Source organism: Mytilus californianus, unplaced genomic scaffold (genome assembly GCF_021869535.1).
Source record: "Mytilus californianus isolate M0D057914Y unplaced genomic scaffold, xbMytCali1.0.p SCAF_5, whole genome shotgun sequence".
Taxonomy (NCBI): domain Eukaryota; kingdom Metazoa; phylum Mollusca; class Bivalvia; order Mytilida; family Mytilidae; genus Mytilus; species Mytilus californianus.
Genome location: NW_026262701.1, coordinates 70,726,806 through 70,744,524, shown reverse-complemented (window position 1 = coordinate 70,744,524; position 17,719 = coordinate 70,726,806). Strand labels below are relative to the sequence as shown.

The following is a 17,719-nucleotide window of genomic DNA, read 5'->3' as shown; positions in this document are numbered from 1 at the left end:
GTGAAATTTATTTTCATTGCATAGTTGGTAAAAAGAAAGTTCAAACAAAAAAGTGAAAGTGGCCCATTTTAATGCGTATTGAACTTTTGTTTCATCTTGTCAAAAGGCCCAAAATCCAAACATTAAAACTGATAAAATCTTAAAGGCTTTGCATTGAGTTATGAAATATTTCATCTGTATGTAAAGAAACATAAAAATTTCATTTTTAACAAGTCTCTACTTTTACCGGTAAAATGGGAGAAAGTGCTAATGACGAAAACTTTTTCACAGTAAATGCAGCATAGCCATTTTTCGTCTTATAAAAATACATGATTGTTTATTAATGACATTTGACCTTCCCCGGAGTTTCAATTGAAACAGATAATTCAAAAAAAAGGGCAACATGAAGCAAACTCAAAACCTTGGGTAGTCTCAGGTGCTTTGTAAAAGGGGGCATTTTCATGCTTCACTAGGGTCCAAAAGGTAAGAATAATTAATCTACAAAATGCCTTTCAAACTGTGTATACATATTGTCAAATCGTGTAAATATTAAAATTGTGAAATTCACATTTTCTAATCGGGGTAAATCGAATATAAAGGTGTAAGCGTCAGATTGAGATATAGGGATCGAATTTAAGGACACAAAGATCTAAAGCAACTCTTTGTTTAAATTATTTTGTTATTAATCACCTAAACTTTAAAAAAAAACCAGCCCCTTTTCTAGAGATTGAACACTGACAATAACATACAAAAACATTTTGTTCATAGATTATGTTCAAATATTACAAACAACTTAATTAAATATATTGTTATTTAGATAATTTGGACAAAGATCAATGTCAGAAGAATAACACCGTTTCTGTATATTCGGCATAATACCTCGCCCTTCCCTTGTTTCTAAGTCTCACACAGAAAAGTTGATATATTTCATTGACTTAATATTACATAAGTATGTACATTTCGATTCAAAGAATATCGCTCAAGATGTTAACTTGTCATGTATCTTTATTTGTCTTTTTCATAAACATGTGTATTTCCGTTTAAACTATATATGATTGTAAAAGTAAACGTGTCATTAGGTCATACATTTACCATGCGAAAATTTGGTAATGAAGGTCCCATAAAGTCATAAATGCCAATATGAAGTTTTCATTTAAATATTTTCGGATTAATTTTTAAAAAAGCCATTATCAGGTCAAAATACAGTCTTTAACAAGTGTCCACACCAGTGGCGGATTCAGGTGGTGTAGATGGCGATTTGTATACAATTTTTGGGCCAATGACGCCCCTCTTTCTAAAATCCAGGATCCGCCCTTGCACACGGTGTTAAATCTCTAAATCATGTCTTGTGTAAAAAAAAAGTTGTGAATAAATTAAAGCGAAACTATCAAAGATCCGTCATTAACACCAAATTAAATTTGCAAATAAATAATATAACAAGAAGCCGGTTGTACATTAGTCAACACTGATGCATTTTCATATTTAAGACAGGCGCATGCATATTTTTCGAGCTCTGAACCTTTAATTAAGCTCGAGTAATTGACCAACTAAATTAAGGTAAATAAAAATTGAAAAATGCAAAGTGAAAAAAAACGCCCCTTGGCATCACCATTAGACTGGTCCAAATGTTTATTCTGCAGACAAAGGTCGTACAAACCAGATAAACAATTTAGGCGCATCGATTCGACTGAGCGTGCCGATAATATTTTAAATGCCGGAAAGCACTAGTTTGACTATATCCAATGGTAAGCTTACTCTCTATAGATAACTTTAAGGTCAATGCGCTGTATCGATCAGCATGCATAATTGCCAACTACTTGCTGAACTGGAAAAACAACTTGCTTTTAATGCCGCAAATGATTCGAAACATATTGTTGCTTTTCAAAAACTAACAGAAAGTCTACACGATGATCTGTTTGGGGAAAAAGGAAGCATTTAGGTTGTCGTAATTGCTACATGCATATTGTTCCTTTCTGCCAGAAGAAATGTATGGTAAGTATTACTGCGCTAAACTGCAGCACAAACTAGAAAATCAATACAGTGATTCCATTGTTGTTCAGACTCAAAGAGGACAAGGAAGATCTAAATAAAATATAGTTTTCAGTAGCTGAATTACTGTTCGCTAGGTTTTTTGCACTGCAAGCTGTTTAAAAGCGGAATTTAAAATTTCAGAGATAGAAAAGAGTTTCAACGGTAAATGATACCATACCCCCAAGAAGATCAAACCCTTTATGATGCGGCAAAAATTTTGCAAAGCAGCTTACGATCGTTCGAAATTTCAAATGACCTCTATAAATCATACCTCTCTGGTAAATGTTCCTGCCTGGTAAGTAGATGACAATTGTTTTCATATTGAGAGGGATTACAATGCACTTTCGTGTGATACTGTACGAAGGTGTATTGCTTAAGCTGAATGTGAGATATCCCGGTATAAAGCCAGTACACTAGTAGGAGTAGACTAAAATGTGTGGGCAGAAAAAAAAAAAAAAAACAACCTTTAATGGTCAAGAAGTTAGTCAGTGTTCCCGTTTCATTTTCATTTTTTTTATTTTCAATATTTTTGTCTAAAGTGGGAGGAGGCCGGGTGCAAGTGTCCCCTTGCCCACCCGGTTCCTACGCCCCTGTTATCATTTATCCTCTGATTTGTTTTAAACTTCTCCATGTATAGAAATGTCGTTTACGATTAGCTACACAGTTTGGCTAAATCTTTGGCCTTATGATAACTAGAGCTGACTCCCAATGCAATTCGTCATTTAAACATTTGGTTCTGTGTGCTTCCGTTGAAGGATGATTAATAAAATTCGGTGTGTTCTACTGTGAACCAAAACTCCTTTGAAATTTCAAGAAAGATCATAGTTTTTTTTTGTTTTTTTTTTTTTTTTTTAGAAAAGTATACATATGCATTCAACGTTATGTGAATATCTCACGTAAAACTATCATATCTTAAAATATAAATATGCAATATTAGCAAATGAGTCGTGGAGCATATAGCAATGACTCATTGAGACTACACTGACGGCCAGTAACGGATGACTAATTAAATGTGCAGCATGTCCTGGGTCTTCAACTACTAGATCTGCCACTTAATACTGATAATGTCTCTACAAGCCCCTACATCATATGTAAACCGTAATATTAATTTCAAATAACGAATTTTGAAAGGGAACACAATTCAAGATACAAAAAGTATAATTATTTTCGATAGCAAACCTAATGATGAGCAGTATGTTTACAGTGATTATTTTACAAAGAAAACTGAACAAAAGTTAAATTATTAATAATAAGAGGAAATAGGGGAAATCTGGGAACACAATGTACGAGGAAAACAACTGACAAGCAGGAATTACTGGGTGAAAATTCTTCGAAAAAAATGTAAAAGGTTTTTACAAATTAGGTGGAGAAACTGTATTTCTCCGTCTTGGTTTGTAAAATAGCAGTACACACTATAGATGATAAGTCTAGTTCTTTGCATTAATTTACAGAGTTTGAGACATAATGGCAAATATGGCGTTATACTGTTTTATTTTGATAAAGAAAAATAAGCGATCTATTGTATTTTTAGTAAAACTGTTTTTACAAATTTGTTTTTGTTTGGTTCAATTTTTCAACTAAGCCATGTAAGGGGAGATTACTCTTATAATAAGAATTATACAAAGGAATGTAAATTTACTTGTAGCGACAAGAAAAGAAGTTTGGTGACACCCTTTTTCCTTTTTTGCAGGCTACACAACTTGTTTCTCGAAAATAGCACGGTGATACATACTTTTTACAATATTTTTTTTAAAAGGCATGGTAAAATCTAACTGTTATAACTTATAGTAATCTCAGGTAAAATCTACATTTTGGCAAAGTATCTTAGGAAATAGATTTAGTATTTGGTGCAGTAAAATTGGTACCGTTCATCAGTGATGATCCAACTTTTTTATACTGTTGGTCATTTGATCGTTTTTATTTATTTTTTCCATGACATGGTCAGTTAGTTTTCGAGTTATCACAATCAGATTCAATATTCCTTTGGTAGATTTCGCCTATCTTTTTTAACGTTTATTTTGTTATTGGTATTTAGATCGATTCTATACCGGAAACAGTGTAGTTATCTCCCTTGAACAAAAATATTTTGTTTGTTTATTTTTCTATTTTTCAGATTGCGTCCGTTTATAAGATTTTGTCTTACAAAACACGATAATCGAACGGATATCAAGGATACTATATAAACAGTATCAGAGGTAAAATTCATAACAACTGAATTTCAGAATTATGACTTATGTTCCGTTCTGTTGTAGAATTATTCCACACTATGTCTATAACTTGGAGAACTGTTGAGTACACAAGTCACAACGCAAATTATGAGTCTACTTAATTAATATAATTCTCTATATACAAACTGAAACACAATCTAATCATCTAGGGAAATAGCAATTAATATTACGTATAATATAAAATTACCAAATGAAAAGATAAATATAAATTATTTCAAATATCCCTCTGATGAGATCTATACAGCTATAGTCCCCCATAATTTACTCTATGATTTTGATAAATATTATTTTGAGTTGTTCAGAGGGCATTAGGGGAGATTAGTATTGTACTAACTAATTTTAACTGGTAAATAAAGTATTTATTTATTTATATTATTATATTATTACTTATCATGTGACTATATATTATAGCAGAGACCATATAATACAATACACCTTATCGCTATTTGTCCGCCATTACTGGACATCACACAGGTTCCCGTAAAATTTTGACGTCATAATACCAAATGTCTGACGCCACAATGGAAAAGTGATTGTTGTATGACGTCAAAAGTTCGAGCGGGACAGATTCTCGGGTCAAGCGGGATAAGCGATAAGATGTATTGTATTATATGTCTCTGATTACAGTAACAGTTGTATATCTGACATCTCATCTTGGTCAGTTTGTAGTGAAGTTTTTTATGGTGAATGCAACTTTTGCATTTTGAGGAAAAAGTAAATTGTGGCAATTATAAACCTTTGTTGGTGATTGACTTTTGCATAAAAGATGTATATATTGGTTGGACTTCATTTATCTTGTTTATTTTCTGAATCTGGGTCCGTTCACCTGATTCATGTTTGCCCTAGTAACTGTTCGTCCTTATACCTGTTCACACTGGGTCTGTTGTCCCTGATTCTTCTTATTATTTTGTTGTCTTGTTCTTTAATGGTACAGTACAATATGTATAATATATCATTTAGATATTTGATAAAGTGTCGTGTGTTGAAAATTTCGTCGAATATTGCTGCAATCACATAATTATTTTCCTTTGATTTGCATTGAAGTGCACAGGAATACAAGGCATTTAATAATATACATGTAAAATAACCGAAAAATCAAATTATCTTGTTTTTTTTTTTTATTATTGTTTTTTCTCTTCTTTCTTTTCTTTTTACATGTTTTATCAAATTATCTGTATGCAAATAGTTCATGGAAGAATGATATACATTTGGCACTGAAAACACATTTCAGGTCAAAGGGGACAAGCATTCGAAAAACTAATTCTCTTACAATTGGTACCTGCTTATTTTTTTACTCATTAATTAAAAGCTGTTTAGTTTATTTAGAACAAATGTTATTTTCATTATAAAACCACCAAAGACAATCGACATCATAAGCAGAATAATCAACAGTCATTAAAATAAATTCTAAATAAAAATAAATGTAACAATTAAGCCCTGGAATCATTGCTCAAAAAACAAGCAACTAATTTTTAAAGATTTCCATGATTTTTTCATGAATTCCAAGATATATGTATTTTCTCTAATATTATCAAATAAATATCAGCATAGGTATATAAAAGCCTAAATTCTGTGAACTGTTCAACATACACTATATATATATATTTTTTAAATAGGGCGAACAGACTCTATACATGTATATGGGCAATTGAACCCAGGCCGAATGGACCCGATACCTTATTTTCTAAGTTTAAGTTCTCAGATTTTTCCCCTGATCAGATAATACTAGGATTTCACCTTGAACATGTTGAACTAGTCACACAATACGACTTTGACCGAAAATCAATAATCAGCTGATTCCATTAGTTAGCATGGTTAACTATTGGCAACAATGGACTAATTAATAAAGGTGTAAATTGTATTGTTTACAACCCTCTGTGCACTCAGAGTAAATTTCTTGGTGTAAACACAGCAAATTTAGCTTAAAGGTCCAGATAAACCTTAGCTTATATGTAAACAGCTAAAGGAACATATAAATTTTATGATAAAAAAAATTGGTACAAAAATGTACAAATGTATATTCAAAATTGGACCAGACTTTACAAGAAACCATTATTCATTGCATTAATTACCATCTATTATCAGACTTAACTTTTCTAAAAACAGTTTTATTAATTGACATAGCACTGGTTAATAAAACTGAAGAATTTCCTTTTGTGCTCGTGGTTTCATACATGTACATGTAAGTACAAAAAAAGAAGTAGAGAATAGATAATGATAATACAGTTATTTTGGTCTGTACTTGTCTAAAATAAATTCTGTTTAGAATTGATGTGGAAGAATTATTAACATGATTAAGAATTAAACCTGCAATGATATAAGTTGATGTAATTTGATAGTCTTGTTTTACATTATACATGTTATATACATATATTTTCAGGATGATAGTTTACAGCTATGATGTTTAGTTAACATTGATATAAAAGACTTGCTGCCTTCGTAAGAAAGAAAGTAATGGGGAATGGTATGAATAAGGTACATTGTAACTAGTATTGGAAACATAAGACTTTCTTTGGAATGTGACAGTCTGTCAATGAGAAAGTAGTCCAAATAAACAAGTTTATGAAAATAACCTGACTTTTAGGATTCACTCATTTATACTAAGTTTTATATATACAAATGAACTGACTGAATAATCTTGGTATGCCAGAAATTGTCAAATGTCTATACAAGCTCTAAATGTATTCTGCAGAGGAACACAAAAATCTAGCCCAGGTCCAGTAAAATTCCTTTGACTACCGCTGAATGCCAGAAAATAAAAAAATATGAATTAGGGTGAAAGTTAGTATTAAAATGAAATAAGGAGATGTAGTATGATTTCTAACAAGACAACTATCCAGCGGAGTCCAAATGAAGTGGATTTAAGTAACTATGGTTAAAAGGCTACTACTTTTTCTTGCTGATAAAAACACTTCACACACTATCACTGAAGTGTAAGTTGTTGTAGAGTTTAAATGTCTACTCAAATAAAAGATGATTTAGAATAGATGTTAATGCAGCACCTTAATTTTTTTTTTTAAATTGTTTTTTTTTCAGGTGTTACCTGGCCTGTTTGTTGGTAACTTCAGAGATGCTAAAGACAGACAGCAGCTGACTGACAATAATATTACACATATCCTAGCCATACATGACCAAGCTAAAAAATTACATGAGGTACAATGTATAACAGATGATATTATAATATAGTATATATACCTGTACACTCATCGTAAAAAACATGATTTTTTTTTTTTAAATTTCACAAGATCAGATTCTATAAGACAGCAATGTTTCTTATAATAAATAGGATTATTTCTTTACCACATTTGAGCAGCTTTCTGCTATTGATAATTTGGATTCGTCCATTATAATTTCTTAAATTATACAAAGTATTTTCCTTTTGATATAGCCATTTCTACTTTTATTTTTTTAATGAGCAAAATCATTGCTGTAAAAGATTTTTGCAACAATTCCCATTTGGAGAAGATGTTACTAAGTTCTTAAACGTGTGTCTGATCCATTTGTCATTTTGAACAATAAAATATGTTTAAACTAACAATCGCAAGGGTTTATAAGTGACGTGTAGCAAGGGGAAATTTTATAATATGATGAAATAAAATCTGTAAAAAAAATATTTAATTCCTCTTATGAACATAGTTTTTGGAAAACAGTACAGTTTTAGGGGAGATAACTGTTGACAAAATAACATATTTTATATTCTCATGTTGGTATCATAGTAAATTTTAATACATGTATGTCTTCTGTTTACAATGATTTCCTATTAACTCCAAACACAGGGATAAAAACAATAATACCTCGTCTTACATGTCAACAGAAAAACATGCTCTTTTTAAAAATTTAAAGGCAACAATACAGTTTTTAATTTCATGGCCATATTTGTGATTTTGTGATAAGATGTGGGAGGAAGTGAAAAATCACAACAACAAAAAAAAAGTTTTCAGCTTGTTTTTTCAGAGGGACAAGGCTCTGAATTTGGAATCGCTGTAATTAGTTGAAATTGTTTTACAAGTTTTTAATTTTCTAAAATTACAGTATTATATCTGTCAATATGATAGCTAAATAGGTTTCATTTTAAAGCTGTGACAAATATGTATTATTGCTAGGAATAGGGAGAAAAGGTTACCACCTCCCCTAGTCTGGTCTGCCAGCAACCTGCACTGGACATGCTGATTGGTATACATGTTTTGAAAAGCATATTTAATACTCATTTATATTTTACAGGATAAGGAATACCTGTGTATTGTGGCCAGTGATAATTCACAACAAGAGCTAATGCAGTTTTTCCCAGAATGCATTGAGTTTATACACAACGCTCGTCTCAACAATGGCAGTGTATTAGTTCATTGGTAATGATTTTTATGTATCAAATTTTCATTATGGCTGAAAGATCAGAATTTTTTCCACCATCAGTCAGTGGTACATGTACTACTTGTACAAGTTATTTTTATTTACTAGATGAAGTAAATAATAATATACTTATATAAATAAATTTGTTATGTTCATATTTTCTTATAAGGTTTGAGTAATCTCCCCTTAATTTTTTCAAAAAATTTACTTGTATAAGAATTTTTTTTTACAATCCCTAAAATTCTCCAAGTTTTCGGATGTAAAAGCATGTCTTAAACAATTTTTCTCTGGTTAGCTGATAATTTTTTAATAGAGTTCAGCGTTTCATCTCATTAATTCAACAAAGAAACTAATTGCACAAAGATCTTAAGATATTGCGCAAGGCCTTCAAAAATTGCCCCTTGGAGGCTTGTAAGTGAGATTTTCATTGTCCATGAAATTACACTTACATGATTTGTAAAGACATCTGCAAAGGACAGACCATTAAAAATTCTATTAGAGCAAAGAAGTCCTGAGAAATTCAAGAAAAGAAGATAGTACGACTTTTTTACTTGTATAACTATATATATAGGTAAATAAATCTGAATGTCTAAGGCACATAACTAAGCCATTAAAATAATTTACCTATATATGTACAAGTAAATAAAATACACTTGTATAAGTATCTTACAAATTTACTTATATAAGTATATTAATATTTACTTATATAAGTATATTAATATTTACTTCTTCAAGTAAATAAAAAAAACTTACAACAAGAAGTACCCCTGACTGACCAGGGCATTTGACCAATATAATGAAATGAGCAATAATGTATTATGAATTTTAGATTGATAACTTGAGATTTAGTCCATATTTTAATATGGGTGGGGGTGCACTTGAAAATGCAAGTTTTAAAACTGTGAGATGTGTAATTTTTCCTTCATTACCAGGATGTATCAGAAATTTAAAAAAACTGTAATCATTGTTATTGTTTAGATGTTTTTATTTTTTTGCTATTGCTATGGGAGATAAATGAAATATCTTTGAATTGATTTGATTTGATAGTTTTTCACAGTTTCATAATATAAAAGACACATTGTGCTTATCAAAATCTTACTAGATTTAACAGCTAAATATTAATCATTTTTTTATTCATTAAATAACTTTTGAAAGCTTTAATTAGGGCCCCTCATCAAGGATGTGGGAGCACTATAGTTTTTACTTTGTAACAGTATAGGTTGGAGATCAATGAAATTTTGCACAGCTGTTGTGCATAATATGTAGATGTGCTTATATTATTTTTGTGAAATTGGCTTTTTCAATTTGGGAAAAAATTGGCTTTTGTTTAAAAATCACAAATTTTATCATAGATTTTGTGAAACTTCTTTCTGTGCTAGGATTTCAATGTAAATTTATATATATAGATACAATATACTATTCCAAATTGATTCAATGTGTAAATTTCCTTTAAAAACTTGTTTTGGGTAAAAATTTAAAAATAATGGAATTTTTATCTGTCAGGCATCTTTTTCAAATTGGTGCCAAAGTATATTTGGGAAAATTGAAAGGTTCTTGGATTTTGATATTGCAAGTTGATTACTTTTTTTTTTTATCATTTTTACAATGCACTGTAACTTAGCTATGCCAATCTTTTGCTTGCCATCCATTCTTGTAAATGATACAAGGTTAAAGGGTGTGGTGACTCTCATCTGCATAGAAAAATTAATGGAATTATTTGAAAGGATGATGATTAATACAATTTAAACCAAAGATGCTAAAAAAATGTATGATAAGTAATATTTCAATATTTTATGATTTTTAGTCTTGCTGGCGTATCTAGAAGTGTTACTATTACTGCTGCATACATCATGACAGTTACACCACTTGGATGGAGAGAAGCTTTAAATAGTATACGAGGTGTACGCAATGGTGCCAATCCTAACTTTGGTTTTCAAAAACAACTGCAGAGATATCAGAACGAAAACTTACAAGAGGTAATGACTAAGTTATGGTAACATAACACTACAGGGAGATAACTGTAAAAATCAGCTGAACGTTTTAATCATGTTCTATTGTTAAGGAAATATTGAGCTTCTCAATGATCAAAATTAGTGTTTGTCAAACTGCAATATATCCAATGAAATTTTTCAGATAAAGTGTGTGGTTCAAGTTTTTGAAATTTTTATATTTTTGTCAAAGGGTCAAAGTCAATATTTTGTCAAAATTTTATGAAAATTAATGGAGCGAAATTAATTTTAGTCAAGGTGTTTGGTACCACCTTAACTTAGATTTTTTTACTCTTTCAAGAATGAGAAAAAGTGAGGTGAAAGGTAGCAAAGAGACATTCAAATTCTTAAGTCAAAAATAAACTCACAACGCCATGGCAAAAAAAAAAACAAACCAAAAGACAAACAACAGTATACAACATACAACATAGAAAACTAAAGACTAAGCGATACGAACCCTACCAAAAACAGGGGGTGAATGATATTAGCTGAATAATTTAATTTTTTGTACAGGCCTTTTTTCTAGAGGAGGGGGCATTACTAAGTTTTACATAAATTTTTTCTTAATATTTAAGTTTGTATACCAGCATATCACAACTGTTATCTATACCAAAATTTAATAAAAAGCTAAACAAAAATATTCCTATCTGTTTCTTGTAATAAAATTTTGTGGTGATGAGTACACATTGTCCATAATATTGGAAAAAAAAATCCAGCTCTAATTGGGGTAAGAGCTAATTTTGGCCTAAAATTTGAAGTACATCTGAGGAAAGATTTTTGACATTTTAAGTGTCTACTTCAGTCGATTAGATTAGTTTATGTAAAAGATTTGAACTGATTTGGTCATTACAGATGCTCAAATTCAAGCTTAAATATGAAAAATCTATCAAATATGCCATAAAACGTCACTTTTCAGATGGTTTTTGTCTTAAATGTAAGTGGCAGCATTCGTGTTCAGTCTCAACCTTCATATATGTTATGTATTATCATCAAATACAACACATATTGAAATATTAGGACTGAACACAAGAGTGGCCACTTCCATTTTAGACAAAAAACGTCTAAAAGTTTGCTCAAATGCTAAGATTTAAGTAATTTTGCATGAATTAATGATGTTAGTACCTGATGCATGTGCATTGTATTGTCAAAAAACAGCCCATATTTATGTAACAAAGGTATTCTACTTATAAATAAATAATTTTTAACATTTTCAACAAGTTTGTAAAAATACCGTATTTCGGGGCGAAAAAGGGGTCTTACTGGGTCTACTCCTTTATTTGAAAAGCACCATTCTCTTCTCATCAGTACTTAATTTTAAAAAGATTAATTATTATACTTACAAACTATTTACAGTGAAAAGATTAAACAAATTATGAGTGAAAAATAGTTTTTTTTAAGACTTTGACCCTATGTCTATCATAGTTATATAATTGTGATTTAGTTATTTTTATAAATTACATAATTTAAAATATCTGAAAAAAATTTGGATTATAATATGTATTTGTGTCATGACCAGGCCATAATCTTGCCCGCGAAATGATGATTTAAGTCTGCAAAGAATTTAGAAAATTGCTAAATCTCGCCAGCCGACGAACTTCATGGCGAAGTCAAATCGCTATGAAAATTGGTAAAAGGGAGACAACTTGTGAATAACAAGTCTCCCAGGTAAAAAAAAATGGCGACTAACAAGGAAAATCGAGAGTTTTCGAAACGACCCAGGACTAATGCTGTCGACGATCAAATTAAATAAATACAACGGCGACTTTGAACATCCTCGGATATAACATTCAAAACTATTCAAACGGAAAACTGACCATCTGTTAAAGTTATCATTTTACAATGATTTTTATCTGAGGATGTTGCGTAATCACTCAGCTGATTTGTTTTATTTTTATTTATTACGAGTCGATCAAATTGTACTATTCGGTAGGTTAAGGGTGGGAATTAACGGTAGATTTATTATATCCATTGAATAAAAATTGAAATATAAAAGGTAGAAAGACAGCTGATGGATAATGTGATTGCAAACGTACGACACTCGACCAGCTGTGATCAGCAGTGGATTTTTTTTTCACGACCATTTCGTTGATAGGGAAGATGTCTTTAAAAAATGATAGAAATTAGCTCTTTATCGGTTAATTAATATTTGATTGACAGATATTTTCATTTATAGGCTTACAATCTTTAATGAGAATCTCAATTTACAACTACATGTAACATGATGTCCTGGACATTCAATAATGTTTTACAAAATAATGACAAGTGGTGATATAAATTAATTTCCCAGTCATGTGAAATTCATCAGGTAAACTGGGAGTCATATTTTTCTGGACATTTAAAAATAAATTGAGGCAGATGCACATGAATTTAATGCATCATAATATTACTAGGCTACTCCCTCATGTCCCAAGCAACAAATTTTATTCAAACTTAAATTCAAGTTGACAGTACAAATGGTATCAATGAATAAATAGCAACTATATTGTCTAAACCTTTTTATTAAGAACTTTCTATATATACATTTTGTACAATAACATGAAAAAACTGCAAGTGTATTTTTTATTGCATATAAAACAATTTCCTTAGTGATAAGCACGAGAACACTATGCAACCGAAACGGTAATGGAATCTCACTTCTCCAAGAAATTGACCACTTCTCCCTTCTCTCTAATGGAAGGAGAAGTCACTTCTCCCTCTCCAAAATCCTAGATTAGGCCCTGGTCATGACTATCAACCAGAAAAGCTAATCTTAAACAGAGCAAACCAAGAAATAATTTATTTTTATTTACATTAATTCAATTGAATTACAGTTGCATTGAAACTATGGCCAATTATATTAGAACTCTGGACACAATTTCTTTGAACTTTTTCTTTGAAATTTGGTGTGAAGGATAATTGCGAGAGTTTTGTCTCTTTGCCCATATGTTGTAAAAAAAAATTGTAACACTTTTAGTTTAAAACTAAGTTCTTTTAAAAAGAAAAGTTAAAATTGAAAACTTAGTAAAATATTGGGCATCTCTAGTATGATTTGAGGTTTGGGTTCATGGAAAAATTATGTTTCTGATTAAAATATTCTCAATGCAGTAAAATGTCTGACAGAAACTTGCCTGAACTATTCTATTAGAGATTACTCAGCTGTCTATAAAAAAATGCAAAAGTAATTTACATTGGTTCTTTGAATGTGTCTTCCCTTTGTACAAAATCTTAAATGACAAAAAGTAAGATGGTAACATCACTTTACTATGACCAAAAGTTATATGAACTTTGTTTTTACTTTTGTAGCAGTGTGACTTTTGAAGATCATCTGTTTGCATTGTAATTTTCTATTTGTTTTTTCATTTTATTTCAGGCAAGAGAAAAATTAAGACAGAAATTTCCAGAGACAGACAATGACAATGACTACAAGGAGTGCCAAATTAATTTGAATGCATTTCAGAAATTTGTTTTAAATGGAAGTCCTACAAAAGACGATGGATTATACCCTCTACCCTATAATGCATACAAAACAAATAATTCAGACAAAGACAGAAAAACAGAGTCCAAAACTAAGACAGAACAAAGTAAACAGGAAACTAGCATGGAAACAAAGGGAGACAATTCAGGAAAAAATATGCATGCTAATATCTCCGACACCAATAGTGCTTTATCTCACAACAACGATCTCCAAAATAACCAGACAAATAGAAATAAAACTGTAGATTTCGATAGTTTGACAGATGACATTGATGAGGCTTATGCTTGTTTACATGCAAAGAAAGTGCAATAAGTTATATCAATAATTTTTTCAGGGTTTGGTTTTTTGAGGGGAATTGGTATAATTTTTTTACTAACATAGATTTAAGGCAGTTTAGTTATACCAAATGCAATGCACAATTGTATGATGAGCTGTTATTATTTTTATAAACTGTCAAACACTGATATATTATATGATGACAAACGGTTGTCTGTCTGTCCTTCCATCATCAAATTATTTTTGTGACCTGTCTGTCTGTCAAAGTACATCTTGAGATACATTATGTAACTCAAATTCACTTCAAACCAAAATTGAGATAAAAACATTACAGAATGTTTGGTTCTGATACCTTTAAGAAAAGTTAATCTTCAAAATTTACAAGTCTTCTGATAATTCAGGTTTGTTTCAGAAGATCTTGCAGAAATTTTGATGTGATGTTTTGTTCTATGTAGACAAGTTTTATTTTGGTTTTGAATATTTTAAGATCAGTTGTTATGAGACTTTAATAGATAACAATTTAAAATTTTGTAGCACCTCTCAGGTTTACTGTATAAAATTTTTACAAATATTTTATATGATAAGTTCAATAACTTTTGGTTTAGCTCCCTTTTGCTTTGGTTTTTTTTTCCGTTTAGGGTTATCCGACTTTATTTGTTAAACTGTTGACAGTTTTTAGTGTGTCTTGCACAATTTCTATTTTACTTTCATCTAACAATATCTTCAGATGCTGTTTTGGAGTTACTTAAATTTATATGTGGAAAGAATCAGGAGGGTGTGTGTGACATGCACTGTCTTCTTTAATCTGAATTGTGAAAAATAAAGTCACATGTCAACAAATATTTAAAAATATGTCTAAATTGAAGTCTGTAGAATGATATAGTAGTCCAGGTTATAAAATAAGTTCTGATATAATCAATCCGTCCAACCTATTTAATGAAATATTGTTGAAAATGCAAATTAATGTATTATATATAATATTACCAGTATGTTTGATGCAGGACATTTGTCACTTGTCTAATGTGTTAAAAACTATGTGACCTCCAAATGTGTCTTGGTATGCTGGGTTTCGTTTTTTGGCAGGTGCATTTACCACAGCTCCTATTCATATGATATATTTAATCATTAAAAAACATATATCTCATTGACACATATACCCCAAATCTCCATGTATTGCTACATTTATTAGATTACCTCTGTTAGAAAAAAAATGGCAGTATTCATTGTTGTGTAATGATATATACCAATATTTCTAATAAACATTTATTACATTTATCATTGACACTTAGATGAATTTTTGTAGTTTCACATGTCTTTATAATAATTTAAAACCAGGATTAGAATATTTCATATCAACAATTATGTAGAGAATAGACTTTGATGATAATATACTTTTTGATTGAATTTGGTATTGTAAAATACCATGAGTTTCTTCTGAAATGTAATAATGGTTGTAAAAGAGGGGTGGAGGATACCAAAGGGATATTCAAACTCATAATTGAAAACGAACTTGACAATACCATGGCAAAAACCATATGAAGTACATTTTATTTTGTCAATTTATGTTATCTTACATTGTAACTAAAAAGTAATTAATATATTGGACCCACCATTTTTCAAACACTTCAGTAATCAGTCACTGATGTCAGTTTGGCATTGTAGAAGCTTCAGTTATCTGTGATTTAAGGGGATACCAAACAGAAAGGTGATCCTGTGGTTTAATTTTTATGACTTTTGTGCTGCCTGCAATGACAGTGGCAAAGTTAAGACAAAGGGATCCTTAGATTCTGTTTGCATTGTCAATGTTAAAGTTCAATCTGTGGTACCGTTTTAGATGCAATCTAGGTTCAAAGTCTTTAAACATCAATAACCTTTTTTAAACAATCATGGAATTTCAGGAAACTTTTACAGAAGCTTCTTCCTAATCAAGAGATACCATCTAGATAAAAATTTAGATTTTCCTCCCATATTTCCAGTATTTACTAATAAATGGACTTTATTTTTTTTGCAGTTAACATTTAGATACAGTTTGTGGTTAAAGATTTTAAAACTTAAATCATTTTGCTAAACTTAATTGTGATTTTACGAAACTTTGTTAGAAGCTTCTTTATAATCCAGAGGCAGAGGTGTCATCCAAAGCAACATTTTGATTTTTGATATTTTGTTTCCGTATTTTACTGATAAATAGACTTGATTTTTTTCTCAGTTAACATTTTTACACTGAACGCAGGCCAGGCACCCATGTGGCCCAAAACCTTAACCCTGTCTTAGAAATTAGTTATTCTTTGTTTAATGTGTTTTTAAATAGATACAAAACTTTTTTAGTGTTATTTATATGTGATATATTTTAATTTATATTTAAAAGAATGGAATATATATATATATATATAGAGCCAAAGCTTCAAGCAATCAAGTTTTTAAACTGATTATTTTACTGGATATCTATGCAACATCTTTAATGAGGTATTTTTATTTATTATGCATTTTTATGAATGTAAAATGACCTCAGGTTTACACAAAATTGTATTGAATTGCAATGTCATTTATTTTAGAGTCATCAGCTTGAGTTATAGATGAAAACTAAAAAATTAAAGAAAAGCAAAGTTATTAATGAGGATTATTTAGTCAAAGATTTTTTTTGTAATGAATATAACAATATCTGAAGTAACCATCATAGTTAAATTAAAATGAATTATATATAAAGCAGTAACTGTAATTCATAAAAAAAAAATAAATACTTCAACAATTGCATGTATTAACTTTTTTCTGCATATGGCATGGTAGATACTTTGCAAATTTTATTTTCATAAGTACATGCTGCAAAAACATGAAGGATGTCCAATAACTTTATCCATATTTCCAAGTGCCCTGTTTTTAATTTTTCTTCCCTTGAAGGGGTTGTTCAGAAGGTAGAAGACTTGAAGATTTCATATCTTGTATACAGATGCCTTATGTTCTGGAACTTCCAACATGTATATATTTGTTGTCCTTGATCTCATTTTCATTGTTCAGTAGCTGCTTAAAAGTCTATAGATTTACATTGTATATCACATGTTTTTTTAACTTATAAGGAGTAAAAGTAAAACTAAATTTGGCTCATAGAATCATTGCAAGGAATACATATATGTCAGACAGGGTTCATACGACCTTGACCTCATTTCATGGACCAGTGATCAACCTTCCAGTTTTCTTGGTTCTGTCCTTTCTCGTATATAACAAGTAATAGGCTAACTATATTTGGCGTATTAGATGATTATGATAGTAAGGTGTTCATGTCTGTTTGATAGGGTTTATCTTACCTTATTCTTAGTTTCATGGTTTATTGGCCAATGGGAAATTTTTATGCCCCCACTGAAGCGGAGGGGGCATTATGTTTTACCCTTGTCCGTCTGTCCGTACGTCCAAAAGTTGGTTTC

General features: G+C 30.4%; 2 protein-coding genes across 2 annotated transcripts in view; one reads left to right on the top strand and one right to left on the bottom strand.

Moving 5' to 3' along the window:
- Positions 1 to 17,719, bottom strand: part of LOC127701324 (mitochondrial ribosome-associated GTPase 2-like) — a 560,717-nt gene that overhangs the window by 349,054 nt on the left and 193,944 nt on the right. The window lies entirely within an intron of this gene.
- LOC127701341 (dual specificity protein phosphatase 22-B-like) lies at positions 4,068 to 17,051 on the top strand. Its single transcript, XM_052205231.1, has 6 exons — positions 4,068 to 4,205; positions 6,619 to 6,713; positions 7,275 to 7,391; positions 8,460 to 8,584; positions 10,390 to 10,561; positions 13,923 to 17,051. The coding sequence occupies exons 2-6, from the start codon at positions 6,693 to 6,695 to the stop codon at positions 14,337 to 14,339; spliced, it is 852 nt and encodes a 283-aa protein (XP_052061191.1). The 5' UTR covers positions 4,068 to 4,205; positions 6,619 to 6,692; the 3' UTR covers positions 14,340 to 17,051.

Coding starts and splice junctions, on each gene's coding strand:
- LOC127701341 (XM_052205231.1), top strand. CDS start 6,693: ATGGGGAATGGTATGAATAAG. Junction 7,392..8,459: donor AAGCTAAAAAATTACATGAG/GTACAATGTATA, acceptor TATATTTTACAG/GATAAGGAATACCTGTGTAT. Junction 8,585..10,389: donor GGCAGTGTATTAGTTCATTG/GTAATGATTTTT, acceptor TATGATTTTTAG/TCTTGCTGGCGTATCTAGAA.